Raw genomic sequence first — 19,152 nt, forward strand, 5'->3', positions numbered from 1 at the left:
AAGTTAAGTCTGTAATAGTTTTCCTTCTATCTGATTTAATCAGATAGAAGGTTAGTTCCGTATCTTGACCTCGTTAGAGAAATTCATTAAGAAAACTAAAATGGTGGAATCATCCCCATTTTCGGGCAGGGAAAATTTTCCCGGTTTTGGTTTTCGGAATGACCACCACCTTAGTCTCGTGCCCGGACATTCGAGGGCAAGGCCCCGAGTGAGCAACCCTGCCCCACACAAGAGGAAGCTACTTCCGCTGCTACCATCCGGGAATCTGGTGCATAGAGGGGGTAGTGGGATCTCACACACAGAAAGATACATAAAGGAAATTTTTATTATAAAAGTGTTGTTTTCATTGAATTTAATTTCTATGCATAGAAAGATGCATAATGGAAATTTTTATTATAAAAGTGTTGTTTTCATTGAAATTAATTTCTATGCATAGAAAGATGCATAATGGAAATTTTTATTATAAAAGTGTTCTTTTCATTAAAATTGATTTTATGCATAGAAAGATGCATAAAGGATTTATTTTTATTTCAAGGGTGTTATTCTCATTAAAATTGATTTTATGCATAGAAAGATGCATAAAGGAATTGTTTTTATGTCAAAGGTGTTATTCTCATTAAAATTGATTTTATGCATAGAAAGATGCATAAAGGAATTGTTTTTATTTCAAAGGTGTTATTCTCATTAAAATTGATTTTATGCATAGAAAGATGCATAAAGGAATTGTTTTTATTTCAAAGGTGTTATTCTCATTAAATTGATTTTATGCATAGAAAGATGCATAAAGGAATTTCTTTTATTTCAAAGGTGTTATTCTCATTAAAATTGATTTTATGCATAGAAAGATGCATAAAGAATTTATTTTTATTTCAAAAGTGTTATTCTCATTAAAATTGATTTTATGCATAGAAAGATGCATAAAGGAATTATCCCCTGATAATTGCACCGTCGCGCCTGGGCTGTGAAGGCTTTTATACACGCCTTACCCGAAGATGCGTATCATCCAAGGAACGTTAGGTAATGTACATAGTATATAGTTAATATAGTTAGTATATTAGGTAATGTAGCTAGTTTTCTTTGCTTAATCTATTTCGTTCTGGTTTTGGTTGTTTTTTGCTTTTATAGTATATAGTTCGTATAGTAGGTAATGTAGATAGTATGTAGTTAATATAACTAGTATATAGTTCGTATAGTTAATATAGTTAGTATATAGTTAATATAGATAGTATATAGTCACTATATAGTATATAGTTAGTAATATAGTTAATTTAGATGATATAGTTAGAATAGTTAATATAGTTAGTATATAGTTAATATGTGGATAACACATTTGACGCGGCATTGGCATGGATTCCACCCTTAATTGAAATATTAAAGAAAGCATGACACTGACACGTGTGAGTAGCATGTTCTCTTTACACATGTCAGCATCATGTTCTTTATGCTCTTGAGTCTTCATGTGTCCTTTGGTTATTTTGCCTTCTCAAGCGTGCATACTCTTCACGCCTCGTCAGGATTCGCCTTCTCGATGCACGTTGGAGTTCTTTCAATGTGTTGCATTGTCATCATGTTGCTATGTTTGGTGGCTTTCGATAAGCTATATCTTATGCTCGCTGGCCAACCTCTGTGTCCATGGTGTTTGCGCTATGTCCAAGTGCTCTGGTGTTGTGGCTCCATCCAAGCGTGTGCATAAAAAAACCATTTGTGCTCTTGCATGTATGGTCATGTCTCCGGTATTGTCACCTTTCGCGCCTGCTCGCGTTTTTCTGGCCTCCGTGCCTCCGACTGTCATCCATGTTCCTTGTGAAGCCATGTTATGTGAGGCCAACAAGGAAAATATTCCTCCTTGCATCCTCATACCGCTCGAAGGCTCGACTGGTTTGTAGAATCTCAAGGCTATCAAATGGAGAGCCCGTTCTTCAGATGATGTTGTGTTATGGTGTTTATTGTTGCATGTATAATTTTTTGTATATTCTGCGTTTAATATAATCTTTGGTTGTATGTGTATCACAGGCAACAGTGACACGTCCCACAAAGAGGAAGAATGTGGAGGACATCCATTTTGTGTATTGGTCATCCGCTCAATGCACCTCCTCCCTATCGGAAGTTACTGACTCGTGGCAATCTGAAGATGCTCAAGGTGTCTGTGACCATCGACATAGGCAACAACGATGTCGACACTTCTTTGTGGGATAACCTCGTCGAGTTCTCTCGGTAGCAGTGTACACGAGCCCTTTTCTCCCTCGAAAGAGGTGCAATGCTTCACCATTTACACTTTCAAATGGTGGCTCGCATCCTATCCACTTCTATCATTGTGGTTGGCAAGTCCGTCAAGTAGGACCTCATGTGAAATGTGAGCAAGCCCGCCGGAGCGATTGTCATGTGCCGGGTGCTTCGTCAGATTAAAATGCACACGTTCAAGCGATTGGTGGGATACTATCTCAAGGATCTACACAAACCTCATTTCTGTTTTCATGCTCATAATGTGTTTGTAGTTGAGATGTCCAGAGGAACAACAGTGTATGCACAATTTGGTCAGGGAGACCTCAAGAACATAGAAAAAGGGTGTGATTTATTCATGAGAAATTCATAGACAATGGGGTTTTACAAATAGGCCTTGAACACACGTGATATATAGAGTTTATACATAGTGACCCCCCGAGGAAAACTCCGAACTTAGCTGATATCTCAGATATTAGAAAGGTCGTCTGGGATCACTACATAGAGGGGGAAGCAGCTAGGTACTTTCTCAATGGAATCAAGAAAAAGATGAGCACGCAAAGCAAGGAGATGGACAATTGGAGGACCAGCTCGATAATCTCTTAAGCGACCAACCTGGTGGTCCGGCTAATCCTATCTTCGTCGAGGAAAGACCACCGGACGTCGATCCCAATGATCCGTACATCAACTCCTCTGAAGAGAGAGCCATTGAGTTCCTGAGAGCTGTGAGTGAAGGGGAAGACTTCATACCCACCCCCCCTGACATGATCTGAGCGGCAAGGCCTTTCTGTAGTGCAGTCCTTTTGCCCCACTATGTTGTAAATAAATAATCTGTATGGTTTACAGGAGATGTTTTTCGTGTATTTTGGTATGAATAAAATGTCGGCACTATGTCATGGTCTTTGTGTGGGTTCCTTATAGATATGCCGTCCAATATGTGATATCATATGTCCTTTTTTGAAAATATTTAATATAATATGTTGTTGCGTAATATTGAAACACCTCCTTTTCCACCTTAGTTTTAGCTAAGGTCTTCACCTATATTAATTCGTGCCCACGCACGATTTAATATGCACACTTACATATTTTGTTAATATGTCTATATAGATAGTATTATATAGTTAATATAGATATTATTTTATAGCTAGTATATTATATAGTTAATATAGATAGTATTATATAGTTAGTGTGTGGGGGATATGAGGGATATGTGTGGGGATACTGGGTTGTGTGGGGGATATAAGGGATGTATGTGTGGGCCTTATGGATTTCAAGAGAGAAGGAATGGAGAGAGATTCCAAATCCACAGGGACCTCAAGTTCAGCCAGTCAATGGACCTAGACAAGGTGAAGTTAATCTGATTTGTATGGATGAAGATGCTGATATGTTAGCTAACAAAAGAACTAGGGGTGTAGAGGGTGAAGATGAAGCAAGACCATATAGGCGGAAGAAGAGAAAGCGAGTGGAGGACCAGTTCAAAGAAGGTAAGAGGAAGAGTAGACCCAGAAGGCGTATTGGAATAAGATTTTCCTTTAGGGGCTCAAGAGGAAGAGTGATCTGATGAGGGATCTCCAATAGAAAGGACCCAATCTGCCTTGGCCCCAACTGTTGCAGTTGTGCCCTAAACTCAGAAGAACATGGAGTAAACTGGTCACAGCACAAGGGTTTCTAGGAAAGAGAAGAAAGGATGTCAGCTGAATTTAGTGTGTGTAAAAGGTGATAAGGACTATCTGCCTATCATGGATGCCTAGGTAAACAAATTTAAAGTTCCCAAAGTATACGTTGATGGTGGTGCCCAGGTTTGTGTAATGACCCAGCAGACTATGGAGGTTTAAGGTTGAAGGTAAGTGCACCTTTTGAGTTTAGAGTTAGAATGGCACAAATAATGCAAAAAGTTAGATGTTTGGGGGTGGTAAAGAACTTGCAAGTAACCATTCTTAAACAAGAAGCTGAATGTTCATGTCATGCAAGCAAGGACAGAAGCTTATCCATTAATTTTGGGGAGACCATGGCTGATAGCAAATGAGAGCAGGGCATGATTGATGGAGGGGATACCTTATCTTGGGACTGGATCAGCTTGCCAAAAACAAGTCAAATATGGCATGTCTAAGGGGAGAGAATTGATTCCAGAGACTACCTCAGAAGATGAAGATGAAGAAACCAGTTCCACAGAGGACTCATAAACAAAGGAGGACAGCTCATAGAATGATAAGGGGGAAGTTCAACTATTGGAGCAAGATTCTGACCTCATGTGCATGTCTCTACAACTATGTGCAGAGAAAGGGGAGAAGCAAAAAGCTAAAGTTGAAACATAAGGAAGAAGTCTTACAGAAAATGCTTGCTAAGGATCTAGCTATGGTTGAGAGGAAAAAGCTTGTTTTCTGAACACGAGCATGGCTCTGGTTGATTGGCTTTGCTGGTCTTCAACGGATGAGTTCATGGCTCTTTTACATGGATCTTGTTGGTTAATCTAGCTAATCTTACACGAAGAGTCCATATGGTTTTTATGTGATTATATTCCTAGGTACTATGGGCTAGGAACTATTGAAAAGGGCCCTGAGTGAGTAGGTGGTGAGCGTTATGGTTGCCAATGATGTCATAGGAACACTGAGGAAGGAATGAATGGAATACTTGGTTATATTCCTAGGTACTATGGGCTAGGAACTATTGAAAAGGCCCCTCAGTGTGAGCAGTATCTGACTATGTTACAGCGGTTTCTAGATCTTTTCATTTTTTCCTATACTCAAGTTCAGGGGGTGTCATCTATGCAACGTGAGATACAATTGAGGCCAAAAGCTAAACCAGTTGTGCAAAGATTAAGAAGATTGGGAGTTGTGCAACAAGGTATCAAGAGAGGAGGTGAACAAACTGTTGAAAGCAAGGTTCATCGTCCTAGTTGATAATTTTGAGTGGGATTCTCTAGTAGTGATCACTCCCAAGAAGAATGATCTGTGTTAATTTTAAGCTTCTGAATGTTGTAACCAAGAGAGATCACTATACACTACCCTTTCAAGATGAGATTTCAGAGTGTAGCTGGGCATGAAAGATATAGTGTCTGTGATGGATATTCTAGATACTTTCAAATTTCAATTGCCCCAAAGGATCAGAAGAAAACCACTTTCATTACCCCATGAGGGTGTTTTGCATACAAAGTTATGCCCTTTGGGCTTACAAATGTTCCTACTACTTTCCAAAGGTTTATGAATTTTATATTTGAGCCCTATTTCGGGTCCTTCATCGAAGTATTTATTGATGATTTATGTATCTATAGTGGCAGATTGGTCCATTGTGAGAAGCTAAGGATGGCTTTGAAGAGGCTAGATGATCTGGGTGGTCAGCTGAACCCTGACAAATGTTATTTGGCTCAAGCCAAGGTAACTCTACTTGGAAATGTGGTTTTTGAGAATGGGATTGAAGCAGATCCTACAAAAGTAGAAGCTTTGCTCTTGTTGGAGGCACCTCAAAATGTGAAGCAGTTGTTGACATTCACACCTAAGGTAAGATACCTCGCCACATTCATTTATCTTTTGTTGAAGAGTTAGTGTTTGACTTGTTTGTGACAACCAAGAGGATTATAGAGGATAATGAAGGACCCGATTTGGACTGAGGTAAGCCAACACAATTCAGAAGCAGATGGAGAGTTAGTATGTGACTTGTTTGTGACAGCCCAGGAGCAATTACTATCTGCTAGCCAACTAAGGACAATTGCTTGGTTCTGAGGAGCTTTACTGCAAGGTTTTGAGACTATCTGATTGTGGAGGACATTTTGGGAGCGTGGAGGACAAGTTTTTTATTGTAAAAAGTAGAGGACTTTGAAAATAGTTTATAGTTATATCTGTGGCAGCTGGAAGCTATCTTGGTCAGCTGGGAGTTAACTGAAGTCAGGAGGGGCTCTTAGTTGGTAGATTAGAGATACTGGAGGTGAGAGCTGACCTAGGAGGATAATTTTAATAGGCAGTTGGATTGAATGGCTAGGTTGGGAGGGTGTTGAAGTGCTCAACTGTCCTCTATTGTTGTTTCTGCTAAATTGATTGATAGTGACAATTTCCTCCTCATGGTGGTTTGCTTCAAACAGTGCTAGAAAGGCAGGTTCTCCCGGACACATCAGCGGATATTGATAAAACAAAGTGGGGTTCTACTTGGTGTGAGAAAAGTGATGAGTTTGAATGTGAGCTCATAGATGAATGGCGAGATTTGGTGGGAAGAAAGTTTCCTGTATGGGATGGAAACCACCAACTTAAGGCATGTTACTCTTGCATTCAAGAAGGTGAGTCTCACATTCTCGCATTTGACTATTGCCATACTAGCCAAAATTATGCTTTTCAAACAAACTATAAATGTTTTTTTAGCTTGGTCACACATTTTGTCGACATGTGAGAGTGAGATGCCTATTCATCAATGTTGACAATCGTAAAGAGGCTGAACTTCTCCTTGCACTACAATCTCAAAATGAGTTAGTTTCTAAACTTTCTTTTTCTTGTTTCAAAAGTATATTGTTTTTGTGGCCTCTCACTAGTGTGTCATGGTTGTTGGTGTAGATTGGCCTGTACACGTGGTTCCAACACTCTCACATGAGATATATCTCTTTCAGAAGTTTGGCTTGGCCAATAAGTCGTATAAAGCTTTAATGTAATGGCTTCTACATATAAGACGTATGTATAAGACGTTGCATTAAGCCTTATAAATAAGCCATTGCATTAAGCCTTATGCATTAAGCTTAATGCTGCAAAAGCCATATGATCTAGAAGTTGAAAAGAGTATATTTTGCCCAGTAGAATTCTAAAGTAATCCTTTCTAAATGCGTCTCTAGAGGACATGTACTTTTATGACACAGCAAGACCTCACAAGCCACTCTTATAGAGTCACCGTCTTATCATACAGAAATGATAGCAAAGTCACCATCTTAACACACCTGTCGCTTACTCCCATACAAGCACAATCTTGAGATACAGAACTCAAAGCCCACTCTTCTAGAGTCTGGGTTCTCATAATTTTAATGACTTCTGAGCTTTGAGATATTATCCTTCACTTGTTGCAATGGACCATCATGAGATTGCTTCACATATTTATTCAATCACCATCTTCAGCTGAGAAATCTGGCTCCGACGGCTTCTGTAGTTTCAAGCTTGACAGGCTTTCCTCAGCTGCATGACGGCCTCGCAATCGGTGGACTCCACGCATTGCGTTAGCTGCAAATCGAGATGCAAAGAGGGCTGTTCCGAGACTCGCATTAACTAGAGCACTATTCTCCTGCATTGCAGTCTGCAGGTTGTACTCCTCTTCTTTCCTACGAAGCTCCGCAAGCTTCCGTCTCTTGAATCTACGCCAGGCAGCCTGGATAGAACACGCCGCCCATGTCTGCCACTGCTGTGAGTAGTGCCGGAACGTGTGTTGCACCTGCTTACTGTGCAGGCGCCTGAATTGGGTGGCCACAAACTTGAGATCTTCTGCTTTAAGTGCAAATGCCTCCACCTCACTTTCGGCAGTGACTGATCTAGTAGAAGAGGGGAAATTTCCACTAGACTTTGGGTCCAAGGCCCAGGTTAGAAGCTCTTCACCACAAAAATGCCCAGGTTTAAGCTTACCCACATTGAAAAATCCAGTTCTGCCTCCATTTGTTGTCTCACTTTTTAGGTGCCCTCGGATGATGAAGAGCATCTCATTGACCGGGTCTCCTTCTTGCACTACATCGGTCCCAGGTGTGAAAAGGGTAGGCTGAAGGCGTTCACAGATGGCATCTAGAAGTTGTTCATCCATGCTTGCAAACAAAGGAACCTGCAAGGTAACCATTTGTAAAAAAAAAGCGCCACATTTCTAGAAACAGGTAACATGTATTCCACATTTCATGCCTGTGCATGTGCATGTGCATGTGCCGGTGCCTGCATGTCAAAAATGGGATAGTTACCCCTTTGACAAGATCTAAACAGAGCTGTCGCTTGATGTCTCGCCTCAGATCCTTTGGTAAGACATGAACCAGCTCTTCCTCATTGACCCCCCTTGTTTCTAACCACTTGTACTGTTCATAGCTCCGGATACGTTCGCGTAGTTCCGGGTATATCTGGCGGTGCTGCATCCACTGATCCATGTCACGTCGTTTAAGCCTCATCTCCTCCAATCTCACTGTTATGGATTGTAAATAAGTCTGTGAAATACATATACAACAAAGAATAAAGGTTTTTGGCTCAAAAGGCAATGTGCATAAGGATCTCACAACCAGCTTAGCTTGCAAAATACAAATATATATCAGTTCAATGGACCCTCCATGGAGGGACTGGCTAGCTCACCACCCAGCCATAGCTCCCCTAAGCACCACCCCCAAGCGTAAGGCTAGACCAACACCATGCCTAACTTCTGAACCAAGCCCTCGTAACCCATACCACAAGAACCCACCAAAAATACTTACCTGCATGTTACCGAGTAGTCGAGCAAATAAGGTAAGCCCGACAATAACAATAATGATTGAAAAAATAACTTCACCCTCATATGCACTAGTCTGCAAACCCTGTCCCAACGTGCTGCAAAGAAGCCACAAGAGTAAGTCAGCACGCGTGCATGTGTGTGTGTGTGTGTGTGTGTGTGTAGATTTTTACTTGGATTAAAATTCATATATTTATATCTGTATTTATATTTATATGCATATTCATATGAGATTTGCACATCACACTAACAAAAAAAAACTCACCTTAAATTGCGCAAGCCAAACCATAAACAGTAAAAATATTTGTCAACAAACTTGTTTGAGCTCAAAATGCCATTGGTAAGAGTACTAGTATAGATTCCAAAGTCGAAAAAATTCGTATCAACATTAGGATTGCATTGCGTTTGAATCTCTGTATTGTTCCATGGAACCATATCATCACGCTTCATGCTACAGTCCAGATATCTTATGTCACAACCACCATTTTTGCATGCTTGACGCCAGCATGTATCTTCCCGCTCGACTGCAAGCAGGTAGTAACAAGCACCAAAGAACTGAACAAAAAAGAAACCAAAATTCAGAGACAGCTTAAGTAAGTGTTTGCGTCGAGTAAGAAACATATATACACACAATCACACTGGCACATACATATATGTATCCATCACATGAGAACACCTACATGGCTGATCAGCATATAAAGTAGTAAGTTGTAAGCCGCTCCACCCCATGCTGTCTCCGTGACCATTTTAGAGGATTTTCCCAGTTGTTGAGTCAAGGGATAGATTCTTGGTATCAACTGAATTAGAATGATGAAACGCAAAGCATTCTTTGTATTATCCGCTGTTGTTCCTTGTAATGCAGGAATCACCAGCCATATAACAATCTGCAAAGATGTTACAAGATGAGAGGATCCAAATATCAGAGAAACCATGATTCTAAAAGAAGTGACAGGAAATCCAACATGTAGCAGAGCTTCCTTTTGCTGCTACCCACCCTTGTTTCACATCACAATAACAACTAGAAAAGGATTTCCTTGCTTGGACGATGGCACAAGTTATTTTGACATGTCTCTCAACTAAATCTGTGCCTATCAATAAGGAAGGTTATTCTATTGATTAAGGTTGATTTGTTGTTTCTCTCAATTGCACTCACTTGACACTGCCAGTTTGGAAAGACAAATCATGGAAACGTTTGGAGAAAACACGTATGAAATACCATCTAGACAGTCGAGAGATGAGATTCTTTAAAGCAAAATGTTACAATGCCAGTAAGCGAGGTGCTGGAAAGCCTGAACATGGCAGCATAGATAAACACATCACCACTTAGCGTATTAAGTGTGAAAACGCGTCTCCGAGATGACTAGGTTCTTGAGTGACAGCAATGATGCCTAGGGACTTAGTGGTGTAGCACAAGAGGACGAACTTGACACAAGGTGCGCATGAGTATGGTGTGGCTTGTTATGCCCACATGGAGATTAAAACAGGATTAGCAATTGATTAACAAGACGGGATTAGGGATTAGTCACAAGATGATTAAACAATGGCACGAGATTACATGGAAAGATTAGGGATTAGATAGGCATACTTTGCATTATAATAATGGTCATGTTTATATGAGAGACCCCCTTATACAAGGTGTGTGCATATGCTTCCACCACACATGCCACATATCAAGGCATGATGCCAAGTGTCCCTAAGAGGTGTCACCTTTACACATCATTGCTTACATAAGATCCTTCTAAGGGGCTGTTCCCTACACATAAATGAACCTACACACTAGCGGTTGTTCACACACACTAGAACCGCTTTATTTAACGCCCAGAATACTAAGTTATTAAGTGCTAGCGTACACAACCTTCAACATTAATATTTAACATTCTCCCCCATAGTGATAATGTGGCTAGAAAGTGTTGCATGCACTGAAATCGATCGTGGTAACACGCAACAAAGCCTTCTTTAAACCTTTACTTTGATGAGATCTTTAGCATCCATTCATTGAGTATAGAGAGAAGAGAATGTAGACGACACATTATTGGGTCCCAAATACCCATTGAAGGGCCCCCCCTTGGAAGTAGAAGTATTTGCTTATATTACTTCTTTGGAGAACTTCTGTACAATGCTTGAGAACAAGAGGTAAGACTGCCCAACGCAAGGACGAGGAAGACCGTGTATCAACTAAGAATCCACCAATCCAAGGGCACTATAGAAGACTCTTCTGGCCAATAATGCAAGTCCAGGAAAGCTGTAGGACTGCACAAATGCTGGCTGAATGCTGAAGAGGGGCGTCAAGGTTGCCTAGAGATGAGGGCTGAATTCTGATTTGATTGCTTGATGATCGATCGATCGATTTAGCCTCAGAACTAGGTGCTTGCTTTTATAGGGCATTAGGCTGCTGGTCGGCTAAGGCTACTGCAGTCTGCCAGTGTTTTAGACAAGAAAATCATGGAAAAAGCCCATATATGCTGGTCCACCAGTGCTTCTGCTGGTCAGCCTGCTTTGGACAAATAAATGCAAGGTCATGTCTATTTAACCAGGTCGGCCAGGCCTGCTACCCATATGTTTTCCCTTTAGTTGCTGTCCGCTTGTCCTTCATACCCACTAGGGGCTGCCGACTATACTTTACAGCCAGGATGGGCTGTTGTATGGGCTGCCCAAGAGTGCCCATGAGGCATGGGCTGCCCATGGCATAGCGTAGGGCTGCAAGTACACACTTGTACTCATGCCCATGCATGCCTACATGCTAATGATGCTTCTACATGCAGACCTAAGCTATGGCTGATTGCTACATGCACTTATCTCATGGGGTTCTCCAAGTCGGTTAAGAGGACTACCTCCAAACTAACCTCTATGGCTCTGAGACTGATCTACGCATGCCTGATTATCCTTGGACTGAGGACCCACAATGGGGTCACCATGTACGACAAATGTTCCTACAAAAGGTACTACTACTATACAAATGCTACACTGATGATGATGCCAGTGTGTCTCTTTGTACCCCAGTGCAAGGTGCACGTGACATTCCCTCCTACTTAGCTTGGCGGTAGCTTCAAGTACTCCACCGATAACCAGGGGTACTCCTGAAAGAACTCTTTGTCCAACCATACCGCTTCATGGGTTCCTCAGTCCTTGAACTTCGTATAGAATTGTCTGTTTCTTCCACCGGAACCATGCTTCCATTTGTGGAGGAGAAGTTGTTTTGGCCCTATGACTTCTGCCTTGTCGATCATATCTGGTTGTTGTTCTTCTGATACATCCTGCAATGTTGGACCTACATATTGCTTCAACCAAGAAACATGAAAGACATTGTGCATAGTCCAACTTTCCGGCAGGTTTAACTCCACGAATCTGTCGGTAAGGGCAAGAATAAAGATCCGTGAAAAAGTTTGAGTGAAGCCACTCATTTAAGAATGAATTCTCCCTTAAACCTATTGAAGGCAGGAGAACCGGTAATAGAAGTAAACCTCTCAATATTTTGACTTCAAAGAGACATCACTTAACTTCTAAATGACTAAAAAAGGGCCGAAACTATGGAATGAAAGCTTGGGACAACGCTTGCCCACTCGATTCAACCATTGCCTCATGATCCTGAGATTTAACTAATCTCCTTCCTTAAAATTGACATCTCTTCCAGATTTGTTGGCTTGCTGGATGCAAGCTTCCTGAGCTTTGACAAGGTGTTCCTTAACTGACTCAATGATTTCCGAAAATGTTTCGGTACTCTTGTTGGCCTCTAGGGATGGTGATATATGTCTCGTCAAAAGAGATGTGAATCGGTGAGCAAATGCTGCCTCATACGGCGTCTGGCCAATACTAGATGAGTGAGTATTGTTCAAGATTGCATATACCAATGGAAGATATAGTTCCCATTTGCATTGCTGCTCATGGCAGAATGATTTGAGAACATCAAAGGCCAGTTGATTATATATCTCTGTTTGGCCATGGGAATGCACTAGAGCTGCAACTTAGTCCCTAAGTTGTCAAATAATGCTCTCCAAAAATGGGATGTGAACTTCGAATCTCTTTAATGTGATTGTCCATGGCAAACAACCAATGGGGTGACCAAAACCGAATGAACAAGCAAGCTATGTCCTTGACTACGGATGTTTGCTTACATGGAATGAGCATGCAGAACTTACTGAATCTATCCACAATATCATGCACTGTGTGTTTCTAGATCCAGACGATGCGAGAAGAGAGCCTACGAAGTCCATACTAATGTCAATCCTGGAATGCTTCTAAAGCCTTGCTCGACGGACACTTTCTGACGACGAGTCTTCACACCCTTGAGCAAGTCTATGATGAAGTGCTGCAAGGTCAGAAAACTTGTCCGTAAGTGTGTCGTAGGCCAAACAAAGACCCACAAATGAGCTGGTTTCCTAGACTATCTTGGGAATATCCCAATTGAGTATGGCCTCTACCTTTTCAGGGTTGAGGCTAATAGCTAATGATATATCCCAGGTAATGTATTTCCAGTACTCCAAACTCACTTTTCTTGGCATTGATAACAACTCATTGTCCTGCAAGAGTTGTAAAACTTTTGCCACATCTCACTCATGCTACTCTGCAATCCTTGAGAAGATAAGGATATTATCTAAAAAGATAAAGATGCATTTGCCAATGAGATCCCAAAAAACCCGAGACATCATCTTGTTGAACGACACTGGTGCATTGGTGAGTCCAAAAGGCATCACCACAACCTCATTGTGGCCTCGCGCGGTCCTGAGGCGGTTTTTGGAATGTCGACCTCAAAGATCCGAATCTGATAGTAGCCACTCTTAAGATCTATCTTAGAGAAAAATTTAGCACCATTGAGTTACTCCATGATGTACTCTATTATGGACATGGGGAATCTATTCTTAACTATTAGCTTGTTTAGTGCCCTATAATCCACACATAAGCATGCGGTCTTATCCTTCTTTTGGAGGAGAAAGGCCGAAAAAACCAGCCCGGAGTAGCTGGGATAACTGCTGCTCCAGCTCGCCCTTTAAAATGCCTTAGAAAGGTGGTAGGAAAACTTGTTGGGACTCTGGAGGCTTTGAACTAGGAACCAACTCTATGCGATGGTCCTCACGTCTACTGGGTGGGAGATTGGGTGGGAGGTCGCCTTGTAACATAATGCCGTGGTATTGAGAAAGGAGACCAGTCATCCTCTGCTCCAATGCGGGTGCTATCTTAACAACATTAGACTGAGAGCCGACATAAATCAGCACACTCTGCTCCTTTCTTATGGCTCGTTGGGTCTGAATGTAGGAAATGAGTGGTATGCCACGAATGCACCTATCCCCGAGAATCATGATGGGCTCAAGAAAACCTTCAACAATAGTGAAAGTGTCCTGCCTCCAATCAGGATTGGGTGCATACTGTCTGAACCATTGGATTCCAAGGATCATGTCACGACTCACACCCTAAAAGAGGGGAGACAATGAAATCCCTTTGGAATGTTGCCTTCTAAACTGGGAATTCAAACTGTTGAGCTTTCTGAGTGATATGTGTACATAGACCAGGTGTAAACCCCTCCACATCTAAATGATAAGGAACCAAGGTACAACTCATTTTGTTTGCCAACTGCGAAGAGATGGCATCCTCAAAGTTGCCCATTTCGAAGAGGACAATGAACAGTTGTCCCTTTGCAGTGCCATAGGCACGGACGAGAACCTTCTTCTGTCCCTCAGCCTCACCCTCCTGCATATCATCAAATACCATTGGTGGCACGAGATTCAAAGCTGGCTTGCAATGCCATAGGCAAGGATGAGAGCCTTCTTCTGTCCCTCAGCCTCACCCTCTTGCATATCATCAAATATCATTGGTGGCACCAGATTCAAAGCTGGCAACAGCTCAACAGCATTAGAGGAGGCTGAATTGTGGAGATGTGGATGTGGATGTTACGGTCACTACTTTGGAAATGGGTGCCTTGGCAAACTTTTCGGCCTGCCACTTAGTGCAATCCTTCTTCACGTGTCTTACAGTGTGGCAGAAGAAACAACAGTTCTCTGCCTTGTACCGTGTTTATTCATCCGGCTCGAGGATGCCCCCCTTAGATTTTTCCTCAGATGTTTTCTTGGGCGTGGAATCTTTCTTGTTGCCTAATTGACCCTGAGAATTTTTATTTTGGTCCTTCTGGTCTTTGTTTTTCTAAGCCCCCTTACCCTGGTTGAATGACTACTAGGTAGATGCCTGCGGCTACTTCAAGGTTGCTTGGAGAGGATGAGGGCTGAATTCTGATTTGATTGCTTGATGATCAATTGATTGATTCAAGCCTAGAACTAGGCCCTTGCTTTTATAGGGCATTGGGCTGCTGGAGGGCTGAGCATGCTTTGGACAAATAAATCCAAGCTCATGTCTATTTAACTTGGTCGGCTAGGCCTGCTACCCATATGTTTTCCCTTCCGCTGTTATTGGCCTGTCCTTCATACCCACTAGGGGCTGCCGGCTATGCTTTAAAGCCTGGATGGGTTGTTGTATGGGCTGCCCATGGCATAATGTAGGGCTGCAAGTACACACTTGTACTCATGCCCATGTATGGCTGACTGCTACATGCACTTATCTGATGGGGTTCTGCAAGTGGGTTAAGAGTACTGACACCAAACTGACCTCTATGGCTCGGAGACTAACCTACGTAGCTCATGCATGATTGTCCCTGGACTGAGGGCTCACAATGGGGTCACGGCATACGAAAAATGTTCCTAAAAAAGGTACTACTACTGTACAAATGTACTGCTAATAGGCCCAGATGGAGATTAAAAAAGGATTAGCACTATGAGCTTACACACTAGCGGTTGTTCACACACACTAGAACCGCATTTAAAGCCTAGAATACTAAGTTATTAAGTGCCAGTTTACACAACCACCTTCAGTCTACCAACATGAATGACACGATGAATCCTCACCCTTGGTAGCAAATCCACTTTGTAGGCCACCTCATTAATTACTTCAATAATTTTTTAAGGCCCAATAAACCTTGGAGATAGTTTATAAAATGTTCACCTATTAGGCCTCAAATAGGACATGCCCACAATTCCCAAGCATATCCCCAGCCCCGCACTCCCAGCCGCACGCTCAATCCACACCAGAAAACAAGTGCACACGTGCAAGTCATCTCAGGAAACATGCTTCATGCTGATGCACTGTCACTGGACAATCTCCTACCTTTGAAGCTTGTGCTCCAGTAATCTGAACTCAAGTACAGGTGGAAACCCTAGCATGCCTCTCCATGGGTGTTGACCCACCAAGGCACTTCCTCCTAGAAAGAAAGAAAGAAAGAAAGTTATATTAAACGTCTCCTAAAGACCAAATGGATCTATGAGACCAAAGTGATACAATGCTATCCATGGTATGTCTCATCATGGAAAAGAAAAAGAAAAGAGTACAAATAACATAGCTCTCTGAAAGTAGACACTGATACAATGATCATCATGGGGAAGTACATGGGGTATAAGCACTAGTACAAGGGACTCTCATCATGGAGTACATGAGAATATGAAGCATGTCAGGCACATCATCCTCCAGTAGAGGGTACACCTCTCTCAAGTATGTCGAGCATCGGGTTACTGAGCCTACGTATTGTGGTGAGGTTTGAGCTCCTTAATAGAGAAAGGGCTCTTCAGAGAGGCACACACAGAGCGATTGAGGAACCACCAACTGGGTATGCTGCCACATCCACTGTTGGGAACAATCCCCAACCCAACCCCCTGATCGTGAGGAGCCATTGCACCGATTCCCATCCTGTACAAAGAGCCATTGCAATTTTGTCCATACCTGGCATCGATACAAAGAGTCAATCATCTGCAGGAGCAAACCGCTGCGCAATGAGATGCAGGATGGCCCTTACCGAATGGTCATAAATTGGGGAACCAAGCCAAAACCTGGTAGAATCTTGTTCTGCTAGAGGAAAAGGTTGTGGGGTCTGCTAGAGACGCCATTTTCTTTGAGAACCTTCACCTAAGGTTTGGAAGGCAAGTCTGTCCATGGTGGGCGGACCTTCAAGCGATCATCAGTTAGGTCCACTGTGGTGACACTCGGCCTTGGGTCTTTGACAAGGTGTCAAAGGAGATGCAATACCTGTAGAAACACTTCTCCATGACTACAAACAGATGAAGAAATGCCCCTCTGGAAAAACTTTAAGGCTCAAGTGGCAGTCTGTCCGTGGACAAAGTTGCTCATTGTGAGCCTGCAATCAATCATCAGGTAGGTTCACTGGATTGAAATCAGTCTTGGAACATCAACAAAGTGTCGAATGAGAGGCACAATGCCTGTAGAAATGCTTCTCCACCATTGGATCCTTTGGAAAAAGGTGAAGAAATGCCCCTCTGGAAAGGCTCTGGGGCTCTGTTCACCTAAAGGCAGGAAAAGAAGGAGAAAGGAGGGGGTGTTGTGCAGTTACATACATCAAAGTTCATGTTGTATATCATTTTCCACCATGCTCTGATCAATGTACCTTACCAAAGACATCAGAAAAACAAACCCATCAACAACTCAAGGATTTAAATGCTTCATTATGAAGGTTTTGACTTAGTCTTCAACAAGGCACATTCCCCCCAAAAATCCCTATTTCCATATGCCTTTGGTTCACCTCAAAAACGTTTTGGCAGCTGGTTCTAAAAAGTTACATGCATTGAGCCAATAAAAGGGTTTATCAAATTTGCAAGACTTTTTCAATATATCACAAAGCATACCTGAGGGAGAGGTAATACAGCAATTAGGTCCAGAATGAAATTCCTTGAAAGGTACCGCTTTGCAATGAGCATCGGATCACTAACAAGCTCCCCTCTACCAAGGACACGGGAGGATGAAACGATATAACCAGTCCTGAACACAACTCCAATGTGGACCAAGTGAAAGATGTCCGTGATAGTCCGCAATATGGTAACAACAATGGCCAAGCGTGTGTCTATTTCCAAGCAGACGTCTCCTTCGTTAACCACCGGTAGGTAAAAGAAGAGAGGATCAATGAAAAGGGCAGCCAAACATGAGCAAAGAAACAAGCTGTTCCACCGATGCCAAGCCTTGTCCCTTGGATCGAAAATTTTGCTTTTCTTTGATTCATAACCTTCTACATGCACCTTTGCAGCAGGTCTAGGGCAGAAAAAATTGCTCAGCCCTCGCAAGCCCTTTAAGCCTCTCTCAGGCTCTTTCTTTGTGTTTCCTGGCCCATTGCTTTCAACTTCGAATGTAGACACGCTATACATGCCAGTGCCGAATGGTGTGTTGTTCTGAAATCTGCCCAAACCACCAGAAAGACATTTTAGTAGAATGACATGATTCACCCACCACCAAAGGTTGCACAGAGAAACCCCAATTAAGTATGGTGAAGACAAATAGAAAATTCAATCTAGGGTCTATGGGCACCAAAAACCAAGAGCAAGCATCTCCAATCGAAACGATCACAAAGGCAATCACAGACACGATGGGAATAAAGGAGCTAAACATGGAAAAGGCATGGCGTTGTGGGTACCGATACCACAACAGGAAAGACCACTCATAGGAAAATTTGAACACCTTGAGGATCGCAACATTGCCTTCACACAAAGATCTGCCATAGCATAGCAAGGGATTTGACACAGCAGTCAGTATAACACCACGTGAGTAGAAAGACACCACCACCACCTCACCATGCCTTGCACATAGAAATAGAAGAGGAAGTCTTACCACTGGGAGGCCTCACTGCAACATGCAGGCAAAGTACTAAACAATGTAAGTCTTCGGCTAATTTAAGGGTGTTAACAGACAAATTCCCGCCCATTTGATGGCCAGGGACAATGTCTACCCATTTGGGCAGGCATTGGAAAGAGAGCCCCCCACCCCCGCCCCCCCCCCCCCGCCCAAATGATGTTCCCATTGGCGGGTGTTATGTCACTGGACCCTTAGGTCATCATGAGCTTGCAACAAGCACAAGAAAGCCAGATGATGATAAAGGCTTTGTTTTTTTAAGTAAAAACCTCTATCGCCGCAGAACTGAAAAACCTTCAAACTTTTCCTTGTTGGCAAACATCTATACATAACAAAAGACAATTATGTTCACTAAACTATCCACAAAGGGTCAACTGTGGTTATCTATACATAAATTGGTACATCTATCTATCTATCCACAAAGATTTACCTGACAAATCTCTTGTTTTGCCCATCCATTTTTGTAACCTTGCTGTTAGGAAACATGATAAAGTCTTCACACTGCCTAAAACCAGGATCTATGTTTGATTTGAGAAGCTCCAAGACCTGGCTTTCTTGAGTCTATGTATTATAGATGTTCGCCCATAAACCAAGACTATATTTGCAGTAAAACCCTCTCGTTTCATCAACTTTCCTGCACAAACAGCCAACAACAGTATTCAATGCATGTAAAGATAAAATAGCTTTTATATCCCAATGAAGTAGAATCATGGTGATTAAAACCACCGCCTTACAAACCTGCCTTGACATAGCCAGATCAAATTACCGTCTGCTGAGATCAAATAAGGCCTATGAGACCCAATCGATGTGCATACAAGAATAGAGTTACAGATCATGTGCAACAAGAAT

At 42.3% G+C, this 19,152-nt stretch overlaps 1 protein-coding gene across 2 annotated transcripts in view; it reads right to left on the minus strand.

Moving 5' to 3' along the window:
• Positions 1–7,000: 7,000 nt before the first annotated feature.
• LOC147603272 (protein CNGC15b-like) overlaps positions 7,001–19,152 on the minus strand; it is a 12,275-nt gene continuing 123 nt past the window's right edge. The window contains exons 1-9 of one of the 2 annotated variants that reach the window (XM_086796572.1): positions 19,042–19,152; positions 18,734–18,937; positions 18,133–18,166; positions 17,310–17,853; positions 9,318–9,521; positions 8,903–9,192; positions 8,624–8,735; positions 8,126–8,362; positions 7,001–7,995 (exon numbers count right to left, since the gene is read on the minus strand). The exon at positions 19,042–19,152 is cut by the window's right edge and continues 59 nt beyond it. In XM_086796572.1, coding sequence (XP_086652698.1) covers positions 7,291–7,995; positions 8,126–8,362; positions 8,624–8,735; positions 8,903–9,192; positions 9,318–9,521; positions 17,310–17,853; positions 18,133–18,166; positions 18,734–18,758 — 2,151 coding nt within the window. In that variant the 5' untranslated portion in view covers positions 18,759–18,937; positions 19,042–19,152 and the 3' untranslated portion in view covers positions 7,001–7,290. The remainder of the gene's footprint in view (positions 7,996–8,125; positions 8,363–8,623; positions 8,736–8,902; positions 9,193–9,317; positions 9,522–17,309; positions 17,854–18,132; positions 18,167–18,733; positions 18,938–19,041) is intronic. The other variant, XM_086796573.1, reaches the window with a different exon arrangement.

Source organism: Cibotium barometz, chromosome 64, assembly GCF_041138505.1.
Source record: "Cibotium barometz isolate CiBa-2024 chromosome 64, ASM4113850v1, whole genome shotgun sequence".
In the NCBI taxonomy this organism is placed as follows: Eukaryota; Viridiplantae; Streptophyta; class Polypodiopsida; order Cyatheales; family Cibotiaceae; genus Cibotium; species Cibotium barometz.